General features: G+C 34.0%; 4 protein-coding genes and 1 long non-coding RNA gene across 5 annotated transcripts; 2 read left to right on the top strand and 3 right to left on the bottom strand.

Annotated features, from left to right (window-relative positions):
- Positions 1-691: 691 nt before the first annotated feature.
- LOC109016631 lies at positions 692-2,108 on the bottom strand. Its single transcript, XM_018999023.2, has 2 exons — positions 1,928-2,108; positions 692-1,197 (listed from the first exon to the last, which is right to left on the bottom strand). The coding sequence occupies exons 1-2, from the start codon at positions 2,001-2,003 to the stop codon at positions 956-958; spliced, it is 318 nt and encodes a 105-aa protein (XP_018854568.1). The 5' UTR covers positions 2,004-2,108; the 3' UTR covers positions 692-955.
- Positions 2,109-3,086: 978 nt separating this feature from the next.
- On the bottom strand, positions 3,087-7,240 carry LOC109013138 (elongation factor 1-gamma-like). The gene is made up of 7 exons (XM_018995120.2): positions 7,059-7,240; positions 6,337-6,486; positions 6,189-6,249; positions 6,011-6,063; positions 5,406-5,507; positions 4,777-5,293; positions 3,087-3,701 (listed from the first exon to the last, which is right to left on the bottom strand). Exons 1-7 carry the CDS (start codon positions 7,065-7,067, stop codon positions 3,322-3,324), a joined length of 1,272 nt encoding a protein of 423 aa, XP_018850665.1. The 5' UTR covers positions 7,068-7,240; the 3' UTR covers positions 3,087-3,321.
- A 3,490-nt stretch (positions 7,241-10,730) lies between these two features.
- LOC109020652 (12-oxophytodienoate reductase 2-like) lies at positions 10,731-14,393 on the top strand. The gene is made up of 5 exons (XM_035694864.1): positions 10,731-10,994; positions 11,984-12,124; positions 12,256-12,386; positions 12,874-13,050; positions 13,543-14,393. The coding sequence occupies exons 1-5, from the start codon at positions 10,924-10,926 to the stop codon at positions 14,133-14,135; spliced, it is 1,113 nt and encodes a 370-aa protein (XP_035550757.1). The 5' UTR covers positions 10,731-10,923; the 3' UTR covers positions 14,136-14,393.
- A 375-nt stretch (positions 14,394-14,768) lies between these two features.
- On the bottom strand, positions 14,769-16,880 carry LOC118349593. The gene is made up of 3 exons (XR_004802573.1): positions 16,697-16,880; positions 15,668-15,754; positions 14,769-14,994 (listed from the first exon to the last, which is right to left on the bottom strand). It is a non-coding gene; the product is annotated as an uncharacterized LOC118349593 (long non-coding RNA).
- Positions 16,881-18,927: 2,047 nt separating this feature from the next.
- Positions 18,928-22,441, top strand: LOC109021313 (12-oxophytodienoate reductase 2-like). The gene is made up of 5 exons (XM_035694863.1): positions 18,928-19,057; positions 20,056-20,196; positions 20,323-20,453; positions 20,942-21,118; positions 21,612-22,441. Exons 1-5 carry the CDS (start codon positions 18,987-18,989, stop codon positions 22,202-22,204), a joined length of 1,113 nt encoding a protein of 370 aa, XP_035550756.1. The 5' UTR covers positions 18,928-18,986; the 3' UTR covers positions 22,205-22,441.
- Positions 22,442-27,003: the final 4,562 nt, after the last annotated feature.

The raw sequence follows: 27,003 nt of genomic DNA, 5'->3' as shown, positions 1-27,003 counted from the left end.
ATCGATATCAAGAATCTTGCATTCAAGGAAGTGATGACGATTTATTCCCACAAAAATCACTAAGAGATCCCAGCATTAGCCCATGAACCACCAATTCCTCCATCAGAATGACCGAATTCCCACAAGCTTACTGGTTAGTCAAGATTAATTGTAGGGTTGAACAAAGTCAGTGGGAGGAGAAAACCACTGTGGCTTCATGATGTGCCAAGCTAGATTCTGAAGGATACAGTCATTTGATGTCAGCGTTCCTATTTATTTGACATTGTCAATCTTTAACCACTTGAGAATGAGTAGTGCGTATCTGAAATGCAAACTTCTAACCATGTGTCGAGGTTGTTAGAAGTGCCCTAATGCTGTTATTACAGCAATCATTTGGAATACATTCCAACTAAATCAATTGAGCACAATATTTAAAACTGTAAATATAACATATGTTAAGATATAGAGTTGCTTTTTCTGTGGTGTCATTCACATGAATAAAAAAAACAACATTGTTCATTACGCCGTCCTCAACTTCCAAAATGAAAATGCAGACTCTTTCACATCAATCTCACTCATTGAACCGGTATGATATATTAACAAAAGAGCTATCCATTTGATTTTCTGATTATTTCCAGCGGCAGTAAATATCATCATTAAAAACGAAGTTTATGAACACCTTATGGTGGTGGTGGTGGTGGTGGGGAGAGAGTAAAACCATAAATCCAAACCATATGATAATCTAAGTGCAAGACATGGTCCTTTCTCAAGAAAACCAATAATCTCTTGGGTTAGATCGCCTATGAGCACAACAGTAGAAGATCTAGAAGCCATTATATGAAAAACATTCAATGCAGAATCACGGTAACTGTAAGGTTTCAAATGAACTATACTTGAAAAGAAGTGAAAACGACATCATAGAAGCCATCAGGCGCACCTCATTTAATTACAGTCAACACACGAATGTGAATGGAACTCAATCCCGAATACCAAGCTCAACCTCGAGCTCATCATCATCTTCAAAAAGCTTTAGGAGACGTGCATGCTGCTCTTCTCTCTTCTTTTTTTGCCATATCTTGAATAAGAGCACAGAAAAACCAACAACTGCGACCAAACCAAGGCAAACAATGGCTACCTTGAGTCCTATAGAGCCACTTGAAGAACCATGACTCATAGTTTTGTTATCATTTTTGGTACTCAATGGATCGCTCGCCAACCCTTAGAATAAAAACAAGACCAGAAACAAAGAAAACAACCTTGAGTTTCAAATCAGAATTTCTTTAATGTATGTTCTATTTAAAGGGTAGAATACCATCTGAACCAAGCCCATCTAATTGTAGTCAAGTAGAATAAAACCAAGAAAGCCGCATAATTATATAGAGGCTAAAATTTGGGATCTTATACATTATTTGGTCGTAATTGGAGTGATTTTATTGCTTTTGAAAGCAAATTTCACCTAGATCTTTTCCAAGAAAAGAAAAGACTGTAACTTCAACATGCTAATTACATGGTATCGACAGCACGGAAGACTAAAAGTTCGTCTAATCTTTGATCAAGCATCATTAGAAAATTTCCAAATCCAACCCAACTTTTCTATTCAATAAAAAGAGGAGAATCAAAATTATCTTCAACAATTCCAATTACCAATTGGAGTTAAGTCCCCTTAGATAGAAATCAACGGAATAATGATAAAAACCAAGTCATACTCTTATTATCCTCCATTGTCAAACTACTAATGCCACCGAAGCTACCAAGCTTGAGCTGAGATTCGCACGCGGAACAGCATAAAAGACCCAAAAACTACGTTTCTTAGTTTGTGATTATTGTACAAGCAACCAAACAGAAGAATGTTTCGCACAACTTGCGAGTTGGGAAATCGAATAAAAACCCAACAATAATCATATCTTCTTATAAACAAACACAAACACAGAGAGAGAGAGAGAGAGACCTGAAATGAATTGCAGATGGATCGAGCACAGCAGTAAAGGGAATTGCAGAGATCTAGGGATTGGAAATCTACTCATGTTTTTCTCTGCCACTCTTCCCTCCAGAAAACATAAAATGAAAAATAAAAATAAAAATGGAAAAACTAAATAGTAGAAACAACCAGGTCCTCAACAATCTCCCCCGCGTCAAACTATCAATTATGTGATCTCGGCCCCCGCTTCACCATGTCGGCTGTTTATCACGTGCCGGTTCAGGCTTCGCATCTGTATAGGTGGCAGCCTACTACTGGCTTATTTTTTATAATTTTGTCGTATTTACTCGCACTATAGTAAAATTCTCTTCACTCATTTAGGTGCATTTAGATGTTGAATTAAGTTGAATTGAAATGATAAAATATTATTAAAATATTATTATTATTTTAAAATTTAAAAAAGTTGAATTGTTTATTATATTTTATATTGAGATTTAAAAAAATTATAATGATGAGTTGAGATGAATTTAACTTCCAAATAAAACCTAATCTCATCTCAATATCTAAATACTATAAACACTTTTTAATTTCAAATTTTTAACTTTTATATCTAATAGCTACTTAATTATTATAATTTTTCAAACTTTTAAATAAAATATAAAAACAATTCAATCTTTTCAAATTTCAAAATAAAAAATAATTTTAAAAAATAATATTTTAATCTAATCTCATCTCATTATCTAAACTATACCTAAATATGTACACGTATATAATATTATATATAAAAAATATTTTTATATCATATGTGAAATGTGCGATGATTTTTAACAAAACTCATAACTGGCAAAATGAAGACACATATTTTTGGAATTGCTGTTTATAATCTAACTAATGAGTTTTCGCTCTTTTTTATTTTCTCAATCTTTTTTTCTTCCGATGAGGCAGTCCCGGCGACTATCAAAATTTATCCATTTTTTTAAAATGATTTTTTTTTCAAAAGAGTCTACAGATTGCTCAGACAAATGATTTTTGGTATGATAGTACAATTCAAAAGAGAAACACGTAGACACTGCAATATTGAATTATGTCGAATGATGTGAATCCGCTTAGACAATATACCGTGAGTCTCTACCACTGTATGATCCCACATTGCATCTACTGCTTCAGACGTTAAAGCTTGAAAACGATATGCCGATAAGAAAAACTCATGTGATATAATTTAAGATATCCCAGTAAGTTATAATGAGACCAAAAACAACTAATGTGATGATACCAACGTTACAAAACAACTAATGCGAACAGAATAAAAAAAGGTCGGATTAGTTCGCAACAAGAGAGCCTAGAAAAACAAAAAATTGGGGTCAATCATAAATAAAGAGAACCCTAACAACATTACATCCACTTTGGAGCATACCCTTGTGCTATCACTTGAAGCACTTGGCATCCAACAAAGCCTCCCCCTCGAACGGCTCATAATCTTCAATCATTTGATTGACGCGCTCCTTCTCTGCTTCATCATTGATGTCAACCTTCTTCCATTCGTACAGCTCCATATCGTAGCACTCATCAATAACGAACTGAGGAATTTCTTGTCCACGGAAAAGCCACAAGCCCTTCACCTTGAATGGTGGCTCTGAGCCGATAACCAGCATCTTTCCGAATGCATACTTACGAGCCAAATCCATACGTTGCAGGAAACCACCCACCTTGTTCAAAGTTACAAAGGAGACCGTATTCTCGTCATTATACTTGTAATCACAGAACCATAGGGAGTATCCCTCAGGATCATACATGTCCCAAAACCCTGAAAAACGAGGCAAATATGAAGATATAAGTAGTGCAATAATTATCACATATCAAACACACGTACCATCTGCTGAGCTGAACAGAGTTTATCAATGTTGCAATCCACAAACTGATCAGCTAAGTTCTACAACCCACATGCATAAAATACAACTAGCGCCACCGCAAAGGATTAAACATACACCAATACAGCTGCAAATAAGTCCGGGTGTGATTAACTAAATTAGCTTGGTACCACAAGACAGTTGACCTAAACAAACAAATAACGTGGAATAGACCTTCAAGCGAGCGGATCAAGAATGATGGTACAACTTTATATTATGAGAATTAAATTAGAAAAAATTATAATTATGGAACGGTATCAAAGCTAGAGCCCAGGCAGTTACAAGGTTTGGGCAACATGTGTGAACCCACTACTTAGGACTCATTACATCATCCTCAGTTATATCTCAGTGGCGTTTCTTTAGTTGATCAGCATTCCCAATATAGTCACTAGCATCAATGGCAGAAATTACAATTTAGAACTTTAACCAGGCATCATGAATCTGACCTACAAATCCACACCATACCAGACTCCCATATGCATACATCTATACTTGCTCAAAAAAGTGAAGAAATCAGTATTGATATAAAAAAAGTGTATAACCGCAAGAAGAACAGTGGACAAGATAAGAGAAGATTCAATAAAGTACAGCAAGTAGGAAATGCGATTCACAATCATTGGTCATTTCAGAACTTCATAATTAGCATGCTAAATTGCTGTATGATATTTAAACTAACAAATGTCTGAATAGAAATCTGAGCAACAGAAAACATACGAAAAAAAGACGAAACACAAAAAAAAAAAAAAAATGACAAACCTATTCAGACCAATGTTTAATGTACTCTTAATCGGATTAAGAAAAATCATAAGCTGCCAGTGTCACACAATTACTTTGGTGGGTGGCTACAAATTGTGCATCATGCAATTTAGAACATTCAAACTGCATGGTAGAAAACGCATTAAAGTATTTTCATACAGGCTAATAACATATATAAAAGAACGAGATATAGCAAAAAACTTGTAAGTGAAATACCTTTAACTGCAACCTCACGGAAGTTAGTCTTTGTGTTTGAGTAAAGTCTTTTCCATTCATCCAGAATCATCTTACTAGGAGGCAAAAGATCAAGAGGATTCTTTGCTTTGGGTTTGGGGGCCTCTTCCTCCTCACCAGCCCCTTCTACTTTAGGTGGTGCTAGATCTTTCTTGACCTCTTTCTTTGGTTCAGCTTTTGACTTAGGTTTAGCAGGTTCTTTTGGCTGTGAAGGCTTCTTTGCAGACTGAACTGGTGGGATGGATTCAGTTTGCCTCACCTCACCCAATATCTTTCGGAAATTGGGCTGATTAACCATGGTCCAGAAGTATCTCTCTACATGAGGGAATTCAGAGGTAAAACTCTTGGTCAAGATCCGGTTAAATCCAAGAACCAAGTTACAAATCATAACGATATCAGCCAATGTCACAGAATGTCCGACAAGGTAAGTGTTGGAAGCAAGGTGTGTATTTAAGGCATCTAATGCTCTCTTCAGTGCAGAAATGGCAGCTTCTTCAGCCTTCATGCAGATAACAGAAAATTACGGTAAATAATCCCCCCATTTCCAGATATATAAATAAATCTTTGGCAGATGAAAGAACAGATCTTTTAGAGAGTAGGACTTGACTAACCGGTGGAAGGTAAACGGCAAAACCAATTCGCGGTATGAACCAGTGCAAAATATTGGCATCTATTTCCAATGATGCAAAATCAATCCATTGCTCAATATGGGCCTGCCAAAAGAAGCGGGACAAGGAAATGATCACAAGTGGCTCCATTGGAAAAATCTAGAAGCATAGTAGCATTATTAAAACCCTAGCAAAAATATAGGTAAAATTGTTTTTGCACGAAATCAACCTCTAATTATTATTACAGACCACATATAAAAAACAAAAATCTTGTCACCCAGTACCTGTTTTCAGTGGATTTCTAAAGTTTCTAAGACTTTTTGAATAACCAATTATCCCAATTGTTCTGGAGTTTCATTTTCTAATCAATCAAATCTTAGCATCAGGGTAATCCAACCAGACCTTGAGATTAGAAAAAACAAACTGATTTGATGAAGCTTTCTTAAACTTAATCACTTTGACTCCAAAATGAGAAAATTTAAACTAGAGAAACACACAACCGAAGAAATGGAATTCCCAGTCAACTTACACCAAAAGTTAACACAAGGACATAGAAAGCAACAAACTAATCTATGAATACTCTTGACCATCCATACATCATCACTTACATATTCAATCAATGAAGTGCCAAAGAGAGGATTATCAGCCTTCAAACGTGCAACTGCAGCAAGCAATAACCGAGTTTAAAATCCAAGTTGTGTCACTTTCTTCAAAATATTCTAAGGAAAGCTACTCATAAAAAAAAAAAAAAAAAAAATCTAAGGTTAGCTTAAAAGGTAACCGCACCATAGCGTGCAATGGCATTACTCTCAAATACAGGACCATTGGGTGTCTCCAGCACAGGAACCTACACAAGAATAACTTTTTTCAGGAAAACCAGACATAAGAAATATATGGAATGCAGAAGAAGTCTGTAAATATCAAAAGACTCCACCTTTCCAATGGGGTTCATCTTGATAAACTCGGGAGTTTTGTTTGAAACCCCCATCTCAAAATTCTTCACCAACTGAACATCGACTCCAATATACTCAGCCACAATAAGTGCCTTGTAAGCATTCTTATTTGTGCTCCCCGAATGCAGGACCTAAAGGTAGATAAACACACAGGTCGTTTAAAATAAATTTTCAGTTGCGTGCACTTACATTATCCACCAAGTTAAGATGAAAAAGAACGATCACCATGTATCCTCACAACAGTGTCTAAAAGATATATCAAACTTTTGAGTTCAAACTAGGGTGCTTAACAAATGGCGCATCTGCTTCGGTTCTGTTCAGGTTCCAACAACGTTAACTTCCAAATACATTGAAGAAAAAACACAGAGGAAATCCGCATTTGGCAGTGCATTTTCTATTTGAAAACGGCCCATATTATTACCAGGCCTTTTTGTAAATGAGCGGCATGATAGTGCAGCCTAGTGTGCTGTTAACAGATGAATATTTGATCATATCAAGATTCAACTCTTCATTTTTCCCAAATAAAAAACATTGAATTGAATAAAAATTTCAATTCTGCGCACCATTTCTTACTTCACCATAGAAGGGAACTAATCTAATCCAAACTAAAAGATTGGAGACAAATATAATCTGAAACTTCCACATTTTGGATTGAAATGAGTAACGAAATGTAACCTAAACTCGAAAGTTGTTGAGAGCTCACCAAAGCCATGGCTTATGAGACCGAGAGTAGCAAGAGAGGGCGAGTGAGAGAAGGTGTAATACGCCGTCGTGGGGAGATGAACGAAGAGAAGAAGGAAGTACGTCGGCAGGAAGATGGGAAACCTAGGAGAATAAGAAGTGAACTGGGTTAAGCGGCCGTGAGAGGTTTGGGTAATCCAGAAGGCTATGTTGCAGATGTGAGGCTTATAATCCAAGTGGGCTTTGGGCTCTCTGTAGGGCTAAGGCTTTATTTTATCATTGCATTTCTTACATTAGTTTATTTTTTTGCTTTTGTTATGAGGCCCACGGGCCGTTGTAAGGAGACTTCTAATCTAGTTAAATACGTAAAGAAGGGGAAGAGAAAAAGGTTATTTCAAAGGAAAAAATTAAACTGTAAGCGATTATGTGTATTAATACGCGCATTCATTCAATATGATTGATCAGAAAGTAAATTTTATTAAAAATAGTTCTAATTTGAATTTAGAATATGAAGGTAACAATATTAGTACGTAGATTAGTAAACAAACCTGCTTGTACATAGCAAAACTCATTTCAAAGAGACTATTTCCAGAATTTGTTCCGAATCTTGTGGAGGCGCTTCTCTCAAAGAGAGAGCAGTTATCAATACTATTTCAACACAGTTTATCATTTTTATCCATTTTATCTTATTCATCACTGTTTTCTATAGAATAGTATTACAGAATGAGAGAGAGGTTTAGGGTTTGTGGAAGGAAATATGAGGGTGGTGATTGGTCTAATCTAGGGAAAAAAATGCAATAAAAAAAAAAAAAAAAGGAAAGAGAGGTGCGAAGGATGTAGATGCAAGATTGTATATTATTATTATTTCAAACATCTATGGGCCTTTAGGTAATTCTGGTTGACCTCGAAGTTCTTGCTCTGACCCACTAGTACTACGGCCTGCTTATTAGGCTGGGTCAGTAGGCCCGTATTTTATGGGCCGTGTCTTGAAAAGGCCCAATCAAAAAAACAGACTTTTATTCTTTTAGATTTATATATAAATGAATTGAAATAATTTATAAATAATAGTAAGATTTATGAGTTAAAATTTATAAATATAATAAATAATAGTGAGATGGTTGAGATGATTCTCTCAATCCCAATCCAAAAGGTATTATGACGAGGCTATAGACCTGCAAGAAAACAAGTTGGTCAAACATGTCCATTAAACATGAACTTTTACGTATTTTCCGCACAAACATTTTTGGTACTAATGCCCAACATGTCCATACATTGCTAATTGTTATTTATTAATCTCATTCCCGCCAGGTGGGGATGACATTGTTTATATTATTTGTTTTTCAGAAAATAATACCTTTTTTTTTCATCCAAATCTATTTTAATTAAAAGATATTTAAAAAAAAAAATTAATAAAAATTATATAATTTTATAGAAGAAAAATATTACAACTATAAAAAAATTACATAAAAATAAATTTACTAACTGACATACTATATTTTTTTTATTTTTATAGAAATATTCTCAATTTACAACCTAATTTTATATATTTTTGTGGGTCCGGTTTTTGTTTTTTTTTTATGAATAATACTATATACAGTCGTGAAATGTGTAAATACCGTGCAGTCATTTTGAAAAAAAGTGAGATCTATTATTAAAAAATTAATTTTTTTATATAAAATTTATATTTATTTACTTTTTTTTAAATAATTATACGATACTTGATACTCAAGTATAAATTTTCTTCTTTTATAGTCGTTTGGTTTTTGTTGGTGAAAAAACTGTTTTCTGGACAGCCTAAATCTGAATTGATGACAATTCTACGTCCAAGTTCATAATTATGACTATTCACGGCATTCACTTTGCAGTTTATTGTGAAGTAATAATAAAATAAAGTTCGTGATTAAAAATAGAGTCGTGCCGCCCTTTGACTGTAGGTGTGTGATTGAATGAATTATTATATATTTTATATATTTAAAATTAATATATTTTATTACATTATTATTAATTTTTAATAAAAAAATAATTAAGATGTATAAATTTGAGTTATGGTTTAAATTGATTTATAGTATAGTTAATACTTAATTTTTATAATTTGTGATTTAATTAGATAATATTCCTTTACATACACAATATATTTTTTATATTCTATTCTTTTTATTTATTTATTTTATTTATTTCTAATTTTTATTTTATTTTATCATTTATTTTTCTTTTCAAACAAAAGAAATGAAAAGTGAAGAAAAGTAAAAAAGAGAAGTCTTTTGGCATGGGACGGACTCATACGGAAAAAGTAAAGAAAAAAAAAGAAAGAAAACGCACGTACCCCAAAAGGAAATAAACGCCGCAAGAAAAAAAAGAAGGAAAAATATTTACATCAGCTCCACACCAGCACACAATCAACCTATTGAGTGTAAAAAAAAAAAAAAAAAGTGATGTGAAGTGTGTGCTGGTATGAGGCTGAAGCATAGCATTTTCCAAAAAAGAATGACTTTTGGATGGAAACTCGCACACGCACGCGCAAACGCAAGAGTGGGGAATTAAAAAATGCACACGGCTCTTTCAGGATCAAAACTCACTCACGCAACCACGCTGGGTTTTAAAGGAATACGGATTTAATTTAATTTTTTTATTTGTTTTTTTCACTTTTTATTATTTATTTAATTTTAATTTAAAATTTATAATATATTTTTGAGATATTTAATTTAAACTTTTGAATATTTTATTTGTTATTTATTTAACTTAATGTCGTTATTTTTCTTTTTCTTTTAAACTTTTATTTAACAATGATTATAATTGAATTGATTTTGAGAAATTGTGATTTGAATATAAGGATGAACTCTATAATCTTGATTTTAGGATTTTACAATTCTCAGCTCATATTTTATCAATTATTTTATAATCTAATTTAATTCTTAACTTAGTTTTATTAATCTCTTGATTTTATTGCATATTAGATTGATTAAAATTTAATTAGGACTTGAATAATTTCAGTTTTATTATTTAATTTTTAAATTAATTAAGATTATTTAACTTAGTTGATTCTTTGATTGTTAATTTTAATTTGTTAGTCTTTTACGTTTCATTTCGACATTCAAAAATCTAAAAATATGAATCTAGTCCATGATTAGTATCATTTTCATTCCCGTTGCGCTCTTCAATTTATTGCACGTACCACTATTTTTATTTTCTCTTTGTGAATATTTTCACCATTTTAAACGAGTTTGATTTTAATTAACTTTTTATGAGAAGACAATCTAAGAATTTATTCCTAATTATTACGCGACATCCTCCTATACTTGAAATAATCTTTGTACTAGTCATTTTTTAGTGAGGCAGTGTGCCGCTAATAAAGTTATTTTATTATTATTATTATTATTATTATTATTTTAATATATTTAAATAAAAAATATCAATACACTAAAAATTATTTTCTTAATTATTAAGTAAAAAAAAATTAAATACATAAAAGGTTAAAATAAATAGATAAATTCAGACCACATATTAATATTTTCCTTAAAAATATAGGAGATGTTTCTATCAAATATACATAAACTTCAACGATTGATGGAGCGAGGTGCAGACCGTCCAAACAAACGTCCTGTTAGTTTGCAGCCACATGTCTCTATGTTATTCAAAATAAAGAGGCAAATTCAGACTGTATAACTAAGATTTTTCTATCAAATATACCTAAACTTCAACGATCGATGGCGCGAGGTGCAGAACGTCGAAACGAACGTCCTATTAGTTTGCAGAGACATGCAGCCTTCATATTTTGAGAGCACGCAATCTATAATTTTTCTTCTATAAATACCCCAGTTGGATCTCGCATTTCATTCATCCCGGCCACTTACTTGTAGAAATCAAGTTTTACGAGCATAATCATCGCAATGGCAGCTAAAACTCCCACAGCTCCTCTTCTCACTCCTTACAAATTGGGGAAGTTCGATCTATCCCATAGGTATGCACCCAAAGATATGAATTATCAGTATATGCGATGGGTTTTGACTTCCCATGATGTTGTAATCACGCTTGGGGCGGGAATAGTTCTTTTCACTTTTACTTTACAAGAAACATGTGTTTGTTGAAACCCCAGTTGGTATTATGACCATATCTGTTGTCGTAGTATATCTCTGGATACAATGTCATCATTCCAGCAAACTCTTGTTCAGTTCTATTGGTTCTTTTATATTGGTGTGTGCCTATATGCGTTTATTATAGCCAGAAGATCAATAAACTCTTGTGCCATTTAAATGCTCCATTCCGCGAGAAGAGGTGTTTGTGATTTTTTTTTATGTTTTTTCTTCAGTTTTTGGAAATTTTTGTTAGAACGAGGAAAACCTCAGGGACACACCGTTTTTTTTTTTTTTTTTTCGCAAAGGTAAAAAAAGAACTGCCTGTGATAGTATTGAAAGGAGAAAGAGACGAGGTAAAATATTGTATTCAGTTTGGCCTACTTGTACAGGGGTTGGGGTTTGGAGAAGAAAGGACCTGAACAAAATATACTTGTGTTGCCTTCAAAACTGCTCAGTTTTGGCTTTTAAAATATTTCCTGACAGTTATTTATTGTTTTACTCTTGGAAAAAAAATTACATTAATCAAAAGACTTTTCTTTCTGATTCTGTTAGCTAGTGTTGACTGTTTTTCTCTTCAATTCCTCAAACCTTATTAAATTTTTTAATCTAATTATCCACTGGTGAAATTTTCTAGCTGCCCATTCTTCTTCTGCAATCATTTCATAAATGGATTGTTAGTTTATTTTAATTTGTAGCTTACCTTTAGTACTTTTAAGCATACTGTTATAACAAATATAAAGAGGCGTAATCATATTAGTCTTGTAGCTTGCAACAGGCAATAAATATGTGATCTAAAGCTAGCATACCTCATTCTTGAGGTTAGAAAGATTTATTTTTCAATTAAGTTAATGTGCCATTTACCTTCTAATTTCAGAGTGGTTTTGGCGCCATTGACTAGACAGAGATCTTATGGCAATGTTCCTCAGCCACATGCTATACTGTACTATTCTCAAAGAACCTCCAGAGGCGGTCTTCTGATAGCTGAAGCCACCGGAGTTTCAGACACTGCTCAGGGGTAATTTTAACCATAATAGTTTGGAAAGTTCGTTTTGTGATCCACACTTGAAGGACAGTTTGCATTTTGAGGATTCCCTTTATTTCCTTGTGAATTTTATGACTTACTTTGGTTTCTTTGGTGTTGTAAAGGTATCCAGACACACCTGGCATATGGACAAGAGAGCAAATTGAAGCATGGAAACCCATTGTAGATGCTGTTCATGCAAAAGGAGGAATCTTCTTTTGTCAAATTTGGCATGTTGGGAGGGTTTCAAATCAAGGTTTGTCTTTGAAAGTGGCCTTTACTTTTCTCTTCTAATTTTGATGAATTGGGCTGTGCATTTTTATTGTGAATGGAGTGAGTTAAATGTTAAAAAGGTACAAGTGACAAAAACTTCATATTGAAAAAGTTTGCAACGAGTGAAGGAGTGGTTCTGGTTTACAAGCATACAACATTTTGGTTCCATACCATTAATCGAGGAGGAGTCATTGTATATGAACTGATTTTGTTGGGAATTAGATCCAGTGGAAGTTCTGATTGACTTCTAAAATATCTTTAGTGCGGTAGTGTGCAGTGCCCATGGTTCCATAATCTGCCACATTTGGAAAGAAAATTACCTTTCAAGAGAACCACTAATGGGCTTTGCATATGGATTCCTATATAATGCGAAGTTTATACCAAGTGGTGGTTAGTGGTTTCCTTTCAAATTCATGTGATTGAAGTTTTTTCTTAGACATTAATTCTTTCTTTGATATTGCTTTCTTCAGGTTTTCAACCAAATGGACAAGCTCCAATTTCTTCAACTGACAAACCTTTGACACCACAAATTCCATCTAATGGAACTGATGTTCCACAGTTCACTCCTCCAAGGCGGCTTAGGACAGATGAAATCCCTGGAATTGTCAATGATTTTAGGCTTGCGGCAAGGAATGCTATTGCAGCTGGTAAGTTCTTTTCATAAAATTGATATTGAGTTCAAAAACATTATTGAGAAAGAATAACAGATGTTGTGCTGAATTAGTTCTAAAATTAATAATAACAGGGGTAAGATACAACGTTTGGTTTAGGCTAATTTGAAATGATGTTATTTAAGTTTATATTAATGCACTAGAAGAAGAGGGCATTCAAAATCAATCTTGAGAGCAACAGGAAGCATGTTGGTATTATTTGTTTATGCAATGTGGGAAGAATAAGAAGTACAGAGTCTATTCTTAGGCAACATTGCCCCTTGGATCAACTCAGTTTCTTTGGTAGATACTCATAAGAAGCATTCTTACAGGATTAACACTTTAAAAAAAAAAAGAAAAAAAGAAATTACGATTGCTTGCCGCCTTCCTGGCATGAAATGAGATTATCACACCACTTTCATGGTTCCTTGGATCAACAATAACTTTGTTGCTTCCTTTGTGAACCGATATTGTTTGTCTTGCTCATAGGTTTTGATGGAGTTGAGATCCATGGAGCTCATGGTTACCTGATTGATCAGTTTATGAAAGATCACGTGAATGATCGAACGGACCAATATGGTGGATGCCTTGAAAATCGTTGCCGATTTGCAATTGAAATAGTTGATGCTGTTGCTAATGAGATAGGAGCAGAAAGGGTTGGAATAAGGCTATCTCCTTTTGCAGACTTTAATGAATCTGGAGACTCGAATCCAAAAGAATTGGGACTTTACATGGCTGAGTCCTTGAACAAATATGGGATTCTCTATTGTCACATGGTTGAGCCAAGAATGAATGGAGTCTTGGAAAATCCTAACACTTCCGACAGTCTTCTACCCATGAGAAAGGCTTTTAAGGGTAGTTTTCTTGTTGCTGGGGGTTATGATAGGGAAGAAGGAAATAATGCCATCATAGAAAACCGCACAGATCTTGTTGCTTACGGTCGTCCATTTTTAGCCAATCCAGATTTGCCTAGAAGATTTGAGCTCGATGTTCCTCTCAATAAGTACAACAGAGAAACATTCTACACCTCCGATCCTGTTGTTGGTTACACTGACTATCCATTTCTTGAAGATTCTGCTTAGATCTCCACAATAAATCTTAATAGTCTAAAGTGATCCCTCTTCTAAATCCTATGTTTTTTTTCTCCCAAAGTTGTTTCATTGTGTTGTACAAGTGCAATGAAGATATGCTTATAGATTTACAATATAATAATTTTGTCATCTTGGTATAATTCCTTTGGTTATTTTGTAAATACCAGGATGATTACATGTAATTGCAGTATTCTTTGGCCATAAGTGAGGATTATTAATAAAAATTGAGGTCCAGTCCTCTTTAGTTAAAAAAGGGTTAAACACAAGTTGGTGTGAATCTGCATGCATGCATGTCTGACTATCAATGTTAATTGTAATTTGGCTATTACAAGCAACGATTCTTACGGGAGCATGTTAGCTTGGTTATCCAGATTGCATATACAATTTCAAACGCCTAACAAGACGTGCATTGTTGCATTGAAAGTGCATGCAACAACCGAGAATGAAATCCAAGTTGTGTCACTTCCTTCAAAATATTCTAAGGGACGCTACTCATGAGTCATAATAAAAAAATAAAATAAAATTTAAGGTTAGCTTAAAATGTAGCCGCACCATCGCATGCAATGGCATTACTCTCAAATATAGAACCATCGGGTGTCTCTAGCACAAGAACCCACACAAGAATAAAATTTTCAGGAAAACCAGACATAAGAAACATATGGAATGTAGGAGTCTGTAAATATCAAAAGACTCAACTTTCCAATGGGGTTCATCTTGATGAACTCAAGAGTTTAGTTTGAAAACCCCCATTTCAAAATTCTTCACAAACTGAATATCGACTCCAGTATACTCAGCCACAACAAGTGCCTTGTAAGCATTTGTGCTCCCTTCATGCACTCCTCCAGGGCGTCTAAGAACATATGAAATCCCTGGAATTGTCAATGACTCTAGGATTGCGACAAGGAATGGTATTGAGAAAGAATAACAGATGTTGTGCTGAATTAGTTCTAAAATTAATAATGACAGGGGTAAGATACAACGTTTGGTTTAGGCTTATCTAAAATGATGTTATTTAAGTTTATATTAATGCACCAGAAGAAGAGGGCATTCAAAATCAATCCTGGGAGCAACAGGAAGCATATCGGTATTATTTGTTTATGCAATGTGGGAAAAGTAAGAAGTACAGAGTCTATTTGTTTATACAACTCAGTTTCTCTCGTAGATACTCACAAGAAGCATTCTTACAGGATTAACTCTTTTTTGTTTAAAAAAAAAAAAAATTACAGGGTTTTGGCAAGCTAGGGTTGAAGTTATAAATACAGACAAATAAACTTCTAATCATTTAGGTTGTGTTTGATTGTTGAACCAAATTCAATTCATCTCAAATCAATTACGGATGAAACCCATTAATTTTTCAACTTCTCTTAAAAAAGTTAAACTCATTTCAACTTACTTCATACATTTTAATTGAAAAAGTTAAACATATCTCAATCTAAAAAAGTTAAATCCATCTCAATGAGACCTACAAAATATTATTATTCACAACTCAACTCAACTGATCTCAACATACAAACGTAGCTAACCTATCAATATCCATCTCGATCCTTCTGCAATGATGGAGTACTTTCAGATGCTGAATTTGATCGAGTTTGAGGCTGAATGCATGAGTTCTACCATTATCAATGTTACAAAATGGGATTAATTAACTTCAATTGTTTAGTAAAAAAAATTAACAAATTTTGTATGGGTATCTAATTTGACGGTTGATATATATAAATTTATAATGGACTCATGCTTGCATTTGCGAGAATTTGAATCACAGTTATGCATATTTGTATTTATCGGACAAAGTAAGAAAGAATCAAATAGCTTATGTCCTATTCTTATAGGATATTCTAATAATAGGCTCCATGATGGAAAATCAGAAAGTCAATCCAAAAAGCGTGGGACCATAGGCATGCAGAGAGTCACAAAATCCCTATACACCCATAATTTACATACAAAACCCAGCACTTATAATCAAACTTAAACATAAAAATCTCTATACAAACTGACGTTCACATTCAAAACTCAGAAAAATTATAGGATAGGGATGCTAGGATTTCAAGGACGTGAGAGAGAGAGAGAGAGAGAGAGAGAGAGAGAGAGAGAGGAAAACTGATGTGTGCGGGCGTAGCGGTAGGGCTTGGGAAGTAATTAGGAACTCAGAACGACGTCATTTTTCATAAACAAAATGACGTCGTTTTGTAACATAAAATAGTTTCTTTAAATACAAAATCGATTGATCCTATTATCAATAATTTGTATTTGAAAACGGCCCATATTATTACCAGACCTTTTTGTAAATGAGCAGCATGATAGTGCAGCCTAGTGTGCTGTTAACAGATAAATATTTGATCATATCAAGATTCAACTCTTCATTTTTCCCAAATAAAAAACATTGAATTGAATTAAAATTTCAATTCTGCGCACCATTTCTTAGTTCACCATAGAAGGGAACTAATCTAATCCAAACCAAAAGATTAGAGACGAATATAGTCTAAAATTTCCACATTTTGGATTGAAATGAGCAACAAAATGTAACCTAAAATCGAAAGTTGCTGAGAGCTCACCAAAGCCATGGCTTAGCAGAATGCTTCTCACTCCTTAGTTCGATGAGACCGAGAGTAGCAAGAGAGGGTGAGTGAGAGAAGGTGTAAGACGCCGTCGTGGGGAGATGAACGAAGAGAAGAAGGAAGTATGTCGGCAGGAAGAAGGGAAACCTGGGAGAATAAGAAGTGAACTGGGTTAAGCGGCCGTGAGAGGTTTGGGTAATCCAGAAGGCTATGTTGCAGATGTGAGGCTTATAATCCAAGTGGGCTTTGGGCTCTCTGTAGGGCTAAGGCTTTATTTTATTGTTGCATTTCTTACTTTAGTTTATTTCCTTGCTTTTGTTATGAGGCCCACGGGCCGTTGTAAGGAGACTACTAATCTAGTTAAATACGTAAAAGAAGGGGAAGAGAAAAGGGCTATTTCAAAGAGACTATTCCCAGAATTTGTTCCGAATCTTGTGGAGGCGCTTCTCTCAAAGAGAGCAATTATCAACATATTTCAACACAGTTTATCATTTTCATCCATTCTATCTTATTCATCACTCTTTTCTATAGAATAGTATTACAGAAGGAGAGAGAGGTTTAGGGTTTGTGGAAGGAAATATGAGGATGGTGATTGGTCTAATCTAGGGTTTCCAAAAGAATGCAATAAAAAATAAAAGAGAAGAGAGGTGCGAAGGAAGTGGATGCGGATAGTATATTATTATTTTTTCAAATATCTATGGGCCTCTAGGTAATTTTGGTTGACCTCGAAGTTCTCATTTTGACCCACCAATACTACGGCCTGTTTATTGGGCTGGGTCAGTAGGCCCGTCCTTTATGGGCATGATGGTGTCTTGTAAAAGCCCAATCGAAGACTTATATTTTTTTGTTAAAGAAGATTTTTATTCTTTTAGATTTAGAGATGAGATGAATGAATTGAAATAATTTATAAATAATAGTGAGATTTGTGAATTAAAATTTATAAATACAATAAATAATAGTGAGATTATTTAAGATGATTATCCCGATCTGAATCCAAAAGATATTAGGACGAGGCTATAGACCTGCGAGAAAACAAGTTGGTCAAACATGTCCATTAAACATTAACTTTTACATATTTTCCGCACAAACATTTTTGGTACTAATGCCCAACATGTCCATACATTGCTAGTTGTTACTTATTAATCTCATTCCCGCTAGGCGGGGATTCCATTGCTTATATTATTTTTTTTCCAAAAAATAATATCCTTTTTTTTTTTATCCAACTCTATTTTAAATGAAAGATACTTTTAAAAAATAATTAATAAAAATTACATTATTTTACAGAAGAAAAATATTACAACTATAAAAAAATTACATAAAAATAAATTTAGTAATTGGCATACTATATTTTTTTTATTTTTATAGAAATATTCTCCATTTACAACCAAATTTTATATATTTTTGTGGGTCCGGTTTTTGTTGTTTTCTTTCTTTTATAGTCGTTTGGTTTTTGTTGGTGAAAAAGCTGTTTTCTCGACAGCCATCTGAATTTACGACAATTCTACGTCCAAGTTCATAATTATTACTATTCACGGCCTTCACGTTGCAGTTTATTGTGAAGTAATAATAAAATAAAGTTCGTGATTAAAAATAGAGTCGGGCCGCCAGCTTTGACTGTGGGTGTGCCGCTAACAAAGTTATTTTTTTTATTTTTATTTTTTAAATATATTTAAATAAAAAAATATCAATATATTAAAAATTATTTTTTAATTATTAAATAAAAAAATTAAATACATAAACGATTAAAATAAATAGATAAATTCAGACCGCATATTAATATTTTCCTTAAAAATATAGGAGATGTTTCTATCAAATATACACAACCTTCAACGATTGATGGAGCGAGGTGCAGACCGTCCAATTAATCTTCATGGCCGAGGCGTCATCGCAGACATCATCACCGCCGGCAGAAAAGCTGATGATAAATGCGTTCATATTTTAAGAGCACGCAATCTATGGTCCAATTGTACAGAGAGCTTTTTTAAAAACAAAAATTGTATAAATAATTTTACTATTCTTCATCTTTATATATATTACACATCATTTTTTTAAAAAATTTATTTATTTATATTATTTTCAAATTAATTAATTTTTTTTCCTCATAATTCATATATCATATATTGGATAAGAAAAAAAAGAGTAAAAAATAAAATAAAAAATAAAAAAATGTAATGTGTAAAGAGATGAATAGAAATTTTCTTCTATAAATACCCCAGTTGGATCTCGCATTTCATTTATCCCGACCACTTATTGTTGAAATCAAGTTTTACGAGTATAATCATCCCCAATGGCTGCTAAAATTCCGACAGTTCCTCTTCTCACTCCTTACAAATTGGGGAAGTTCGATCTATCCCATAGGTATGTACCCAACGATATGAATTGTCAGTATATGCGATGGGTTAATTTGACTTCTCATGATGTTGTAATCATGCTTGGGGCGGGTATAGTTTTGTTCACTTTTTACTTTGCAAGAAACATGTGTTTGTTGAAACCCCAGTTGGTATTATGACTGTATCTGTCGTCGTAGTATATCTCTGGATACAATGTCAGCATTCCAGCAAACTCTTGTTCAGTTCTATTGGTTCTTTTATCTTCGTGTGTGCCTGTACGCGTTTATTATAGCCAGAAGATCAATAAACTCTTGTGCCATTTAAATGCTCCATTCCGCGAGAAGAGGTGTTAGTGATTTTTTTTTATGTTTTTTCTTCAGTTTTTGGAAATTTTTGTTAGAACGAGGAAAACCTCAGGGACACACGGTTTTTTTTTTTTTTTCGCAAAGGTAAAAAAAGAACTGCCTGTGATAGTATTGAAAGGAGAAAGAGACGAGGTAAAATATTGTATTCAGTTTGGCCTACTTGTACAGGGGTTGGGGTTTGGAGAAGAAAGGACCTGAACAAAATATACTTGTGTTGCCTTCAAAACTGAGCAAACTGCTCAGTTTTGGCTTTTAAAATATTTCCTGACAGTTATTTATTGTTTTACTCTTGGAAAAAAAATTATATTACTCAAAAGACTTTTCTTTCTGATTCTGTTAGCTAGTGTTGACTGTTTTTCTCTTCAAGTCCTCAAACCTCATAAATTTTTTAATCTAATTATCCACTGGTGAAATTTTCTAGCTGCCCATTCTTCTGCTGCAATCATTTCATAAATGGATTGTTAGTTTATTTTAATTTGTAGCTTACCTTTAGTACTATTAAGCATGCTGTTATAACAAATATCAAGAGGCTTAATCATATTAGTCTTGTAGCTTGCAACAGGCAATAAATATGTGATCTAAAGCTAGCATACCTCATTCTTGAGGTTAGAAAGATTTCTTTTTCAATTAAGTTAATGTGTCATTTACCTTCTAATTTCAGAGTGGTTTTGGCGCCATTGACCAGACAAAGATCTTATGGCAATGTTCCTCAGCCACATGCTATACTGTACTATTCTCAAAGAACCTCCAAAGGCGGTCTTCTGATAGCTGAAGCCACTGGAGTTTCAGACACTGCTCAGGGGTAATTTCAACTATAATAGTTTGGAAAGTTCGTTTTGTGATCCACACTTGAAGGACAGTTTGCATTTTGCGGATTCCCTTTATTTCCTTGTGAATTTATGACTTTGGTTTCTTTGGTGTTGTAAAGGTATCCAGACACACCTGGCATATGGACAAGAAAGCAAATTGAAGCATGGAAACCCATGGTAGATGCTGTTCATGCAAAAGGTGGAATCTTCTTTTGTCAAATTTGGCATGTTGGGAGGGTTTCAAATCAAGGTTTGTCTTTGAAAGTGGCCTTTACTTCTTCTCTTCTAATACTGATGAATTGGGCTGTGTATTTTTATTGTGAATGGAGAGAGTTAAATGTTAAAAAGGTATAAGTGACAAAAACTTCATATTGAAAAAGTTTGCAACGGGTGAAGGAGTGGTTCTGGTTTACAAGCATACAACATTTTGGTTCCATACCATTAATCGAGGAGGAGTCATTGTATATGAACTGATTTTGTTCGGAATTAGATCCAGTGGAAGTTCTGATTGACTTCTAAAATATCTTTAGTGCGGTAGTGTGCAGTGCCCATGGTTCCATAATCTGCCACATTTGGAAAGAAAATTACCTTTCAAGAGAACCACTAATGGGCTTTGCATATGGATTCCTATATAATGCGAAGTTTATACCAAGTGGTGGTTAGTGGTTTCCTTTCAAATTCATGTGATTGAAGTTTTTTCTTAGACATTAATTATTTCTTTGATATTGCTTTCTTCAGGTTTTCAACCAAATGGACAAGCTCCAATTTCTTCAACTGACAAACCTTTGACCCCACAAATTCCATCTAATGGAACTGATGTTCCACATTTCACTCCTCCAAGGCGGCTTAGGACAGATGAAATCCCTGGAATTGTCAATGATTTTAGGCTTGCGGCAAGGAATGCTATTGCAGCTGGTAAGTTCTTTTCATAAAATTGATATTGAGTTCAAAAACATTATTGAGAAAGAATAACAGATGTTATGCTGAATTAGTTCTAAAATTAATAATAACAGGGTTAAGATACAACGTTTGGTTTAGGCTAATTTGAAATGATGTTATTTAAGTTTATATTAATGCACTAGAAGAAGAGGGCATTCAAAATCAATCTTGAGAGCAACAGGAAGCATGTTGGTATTATTTGTTTATGCAATGTGGGAAGAATAAGAAGTACAGAGTCTATTCTTAGGCAACATTGCCCCTTGGATCAACTCAGTTTCTTTGGTAGATACTCACAAGAAGCATTCTTACAGGATTAACACTTTAAAAAAAAAAAAGAAAAAAAGAAATTACGATTGCTTGCCGCCTTCCTGGCATGAAATGAGATTATCACACCACTTTCATGGTTCCTTGGATCAACAATAACTTTGTTGCTTCCTTTGTGAACTGATATTGTTTGTCTTGCTCATAGGTTTTGATGGAGTTGAGATCCATGGAGCTCATGGTTACCTGATTGATCAGTTTATGAAAGATCACGTGAATGATCGAACGGACCAATATGGTGGATGCCTTGAAAATCGTTGCCGATTTGCACTTGAAATAGTTGATGTTGTTGCTAATGAGATAGGAGCAGAAAGGGTTGGAATAAGGCTATCTCCTTTTGCAGACTATAATGAATCTGGAGACTCGAATCCAAAAGAACAGGGACTTTACATGGCTGAGTCCTTGAACAAATATGGGATTCTCTATTGTCACATGGTTGAGCCAAGAATGAATGGAGTCTTGGAAAATCCTAACACTTCCGACAGTCTTCTACCCATGAGAAAGGCTTTTAAGGGTAGTTTTCTTGTTGCTGGGGGTTATGATAGGGAAGAAGGAAATAATGCCATCATAGAAAACCGCACAAATCTTGTTGCTTACGGTCGTCCATTTTTAGCCAATCCAGATTTGCCTAGAAGATTTGAGCTCGATGTTCCTCTCAATAAGTACAACAGAGAAACATTCTACACCTCCGATCCTGTTGTTGGTTACACTGACTATCCATTTCTTGAAGATTCTGCTTAGATCTCCACAATAAATCTTAATAGTCTAAAGTGATCCCTCTTCTAAATCCTATGTTTTTTTTCTCCCAAAGTTGTTTCATTGTGTTGTACAAGTGCAATGAAGATATGCTTATAGATTTACAATATAATAATTTTGTCATCTTGGTATAATTCCTTTGGTTATTTTGTAAATACCAGGATGATTACATGTAATTGCAGTATTCTTTGACCATAACTGAGGATTATTAATAAAAATTGAGGTCCAGTCCTCTTTAGTTAAAAAAGGGTTAAACACAAGTTGGTGTGAATCTGCATGCATGCATGTCTGACTATCAATGTTAATTGTAATTTGGCTATTACAAGCAATGATTCTTACGGGAGCATGTTAGCTTGGTTATCCAGATTGCATATACAATTTCAAACGCCTAACAAGACGTGCATTGTTGCATTGAAAGTGCATGCAACAACCGAGAATGAAATCCAAGTTGTGTCACTTCCTTCAAAATATTCTAAGGGACGCTACTCATGAGTCATAATAAAAAAAAAAAAATTTAAGGTTAGCTTAAAATGTAGCCGCACCATCGCATGCAATGGCATTACTCTCAAATATAGAACCATCGGGTGTCTCCAGCACAGGAACCCACACAAGAATAAAATTTTCAGGAAAACCAGACATAAGAAACATATGGAATGTAGGAGTCTGTAAATATCAAAAGACTCAACTTTCCAATGGGGTTCATCTTGATGAACTCAAGAGTTTAGTTTGAAAACCCCCATTTCAAAATTCTTCACAAACTGAATATCGACTCCAGTATACTCAGCCACAACAAGTGCCTTGTAAGCATTTGTGCTCCCTTCATGCACTCCTCCAGGGCGTCTAAGAACAGATGAAATCCCTGGAATTGTCAATGACTTTAGGGTTGCGACAAGGAATGGTATTGAGAAAGAATAACAGATGTTGTGCTGAATTAGTTCTAAAATTAATAATAACAGGGGTAAGATACAACGTTTGGTTTAGGCTTATCTAAAATGATGTTATTTAAGTTTATATTAATGCACCAGAAGAAGAGGGCATTCAAAATCAATCCTAGGAGCAACAGGAAGCATATTGGTATTATTTGTTTATGCAATGTGGGAAAAGTAAGAAGTACAGAGTCTATTTGTTTATACAACTCAGTTTCTATCGTAGATACTCACAAGAAGCATTCTTACAGGATTAACTCTTTTTTGTTTGAAAAAAAAAAAATTACAGGGTTTTGGCAAGCTAGGGTTGAAGTTATAAATATAGACAAATAAACTTCTAATCATTTAGGTTGTGTTTGATTGTTGAACCAAATTCAATTCATCTCAAATCAATTACGGATGAAACCCATTAATTTTTCAACTTCTCTTAAAAAAATTAAACTCATTTCAACCTACTTCATACATTTTAATTGAAAAAGTTAAACATATCTCAATCTAAAAAAGTTAAATCCATCTCAATGAGACTTACAAAATATTATTATTCACAACTCAACTCAACTGATCTCAACATACAAACGTAGCTAGCCTATCAATATCCATCTCGATCCTTCTGCAATGATGGAGTACTTTCAGATGCTGAATTTGATCGAGTTTGAGGCTGAATGCATGAGTTCTACCATTATCAATGTTACAAAATGGGATTAATTAACTTCAATTGTTTAGTAAAAAAAATTAACAAATTTTGTATGGGTATCTAATTGGACGGTTGATATATATAAATTTATAATGGACTCATGCTTGCATTTGCGAGAATTTGAATCACAGTTATGCATATTTGTATTTATCGAACAAAGTAAGAAAGAATCAAATAGCTTATGTCCTATTCTTATAGGATATTCTAATAATAGGCTCCATGATGGAAAATCAGAAAGTCAATCCAAAAAGCGTGGGACCATAGGCATGCAGAGAGTCACAAAATCCCTATACACCCATAATTTACATACAAAACCCAGCACTTATAATCAAACTTAAACATAAAAATCTCTACACAAACTGACGTTCACATTCAAAACTCAGAAAAATTATAGGATAGGGATGCTAGGATTTCAAGGACGTGAGAGAGAGAGAGAGAGAGAGAGAGAGAGAGAGAGAGAGAGGAAAACTGATGTGTGCGGGCGTAGCGGTAGGGCTGGGGAAGTAATTAGGAACTCAGAACGACGTCATTTTTCATAAACAAAATGACGTCGTTTTGTAACATAAAATAATTTCTTTAAATACAAAATCGATTGATCCTATTATCAATAATTTGTATTTGAAAACGGCCCATATTATTACCAGGCCTTTTTGTAAATGAGCAACATGATAGTGCAGCCTAGTGTGCTGTTAACAGATAAATATTTGATCATATCAAGATTCAACTCTTCATTTTTCCCAAATAAAAAACATTGAATTGAATTAAAATTTCAATTCTGCGCACCATTTCTTACTTCACCATAGAAGGGAACTAATCCAATCCAAACCAAAAGATTAGAGACGAATATAGTCTAAAATTTCCACATTTTGGATTGAGATGAGCAACAAAATGTAACCTAAAATCGAAAGTTGCTGAGAGCTCACCAAAGCCATGGCTTAGAAGAATGCTTCTCACTCCTTGGTTCGATGAGACCGAGAGTAGCAAGAGAGGGTGAGTGAGAGAAGGTGTAATACGCCGTCGTGGGGAGATGAACGAAGAGAAGAAGGAAGTATGTCGGCAGGAAGAAGGGAAACCTGGGAGAATAAGAAGTGAACTGGGTTAAGAGGCCGTGAGAGGTTTGGGTAATCCTGGAGGTTATGTTGCAGATGTGAGGCTTATAATCCAAGTGGGCTTTGGGCTCTCTGTAGGGCTAAGGCTTTATTTTATTATTGCATTTCTTACTTTAGTTTATTTCCTTGCTTTTGTTATGAGGCCCACGGGCCGTTAGATACGTAAGAACATTGATAATGGCCTAGTCATTGTTCTAAAATTTGATTAGAATCTTAACTTTTAGCTATAATATTAACTTTTGACTAATTAAGTTCACATTGGACTAGCTATCTTAAATTGAAAATAATAATATAATATTATATATTTTAATATTTTTTTTATATTTTACAAATACACTTTATATATTAATTAATAATTTATATTTTACTTAAAATTATTGTTTCCTCAACCTATTTCTTATGCAATGTGCCTAAAATTGCAAGTGTAATCAAAAGGAAATCAAAAGACAAAAAGAATCGAGATAAAACTCTATTCTCATTCATGAAAATGAATAAAAAATACAAATGCAGAACTACTAAAATTCAGACCATTGGATATCATCTCTACATCATAGCCTTTTGTAGTTTTGCATAATGTTGTGTATTAAGCACAATGTGCGGTTGGAAAGTTTTGCAACAAACATCATGATCGGTATATCCAAGCACAAAAACATCACAACGGTCAGTTAGAATGCATATGCACTAAGAATGAGAAAGATTGGATAGAGGCAGATGTTGCAAATTAGAAACAACCAAAATATCCCAACTACACGATTATCCAAACTGGGAATGTTCTCTACAATAAAAAGAAAGTCAAGCAACTACATGCAGTAGCCATCACTTTCATCAGCATCCTAATTCCTAAAAGCAATATATGAGTTCCAAACAATCACCAAGGTGCCCAAACAATAACTGAAGCTGTCATAACATAAGAAATACACCTGAAAATTAAAGCTGTCATAACATAAGAAATACACCTGAAAATCTTTCCATAGTCCCCATTACATCAGCATCCAATGAAACTTATAGTTCAATAAACCAAGTATGGCACAAACTATCTAAATCATGATTTTCAATCTAGCAATTCTTCACAAATGAACAGGGAAAATACCATAGCAGACGTTGCGCTATAAGTAGTAGAAATTGTAGTGCTAACAAGGAAAAAAAACAACACTATATAGACAGATATATAGATGACCATATAAATTGCTTTTTGATTTGTATAGATGAACATATTAATTAAGGATCAATAAATAATATATGACTCTAACGGCTTCATAGACAAGTCAATCTCCAGCCAATTGAACCCAGTGAGGTAATTGGGTGACAATAATCAAAATACCCAAATTAGAAACTAAAATACCCAAATCTCAAATCAGATTTCAGCACAAAAATACCCAAATTACAAACCAAAATACCGAAATCTCAAAGCAAAATATTGAAATTATTCAACACTATGTATGACCATAGACAAATATCCAAATCACAAACCAAAATATCGAAATCTTATATTAGTTACACAGAAATACTCCAATCGCGATTTTCAAGTTCAGTTTGTAGAGGAAATGTACAACCTTTTGGACTAGGATTCTAGGGCTAGGTAACCTTGTGACAGAGTTTGGGACACGCAAACCCTAAACACAGATTCAATCACTTGATGAAATGGGAGAAAATAGAAAGAGAAGAGGGAGAGGAAATCTAAGCATAAAAAAGGGAGAGAGGAGCGAGGAAGATAAATTACCTTTTGGGCTGGAAGACGACGGCTACATGACAGAGAGAAGGTGTCTTGCGGTTGAAGAAAACGCAGGTCTCTTCATTGCTCGCGGTTGAAGAAGACGAATGTTACGAAGTGGGGGTTTCAGGATGAAGAAATGAAAACGAGGGAAATAGATGAAGAAAGAGAAAATAACGTGGGAAAGTAGATGAAATAATTTTAATATTGGTTTAGACCATGAACAGTAACTCGCTATGTTTGGAGAGGAGTAGAAATTTACTGTAGTTGAAGCCTTTAACTTTAGACTTTTAGCTAGTCCAATATAGATGTTTATTTTTACATATAGCTAAATTATGGACTTG

The sequence above is a fragment of the Juglans regia genome, chromosome 10, assembly GCF_001411555.2.
Source record: "Juglans regia cultivar Chandler chromosome 10, Walnut 2.0, whole genome shotgun sequence".
Classification (NCBI taxonomy): domain Eukaryota; kingdom Viridiplantae; phylum Streptophyta; class Magnoliopsida; order Fagales; family Juglandaceae; genus Juglans; species Juglans regia.
The sequence above is the reverse complement of the archived record's forward strand: the minus strand, read 5'-3'. Positions and strand labels throughout refer to the sequence as shown.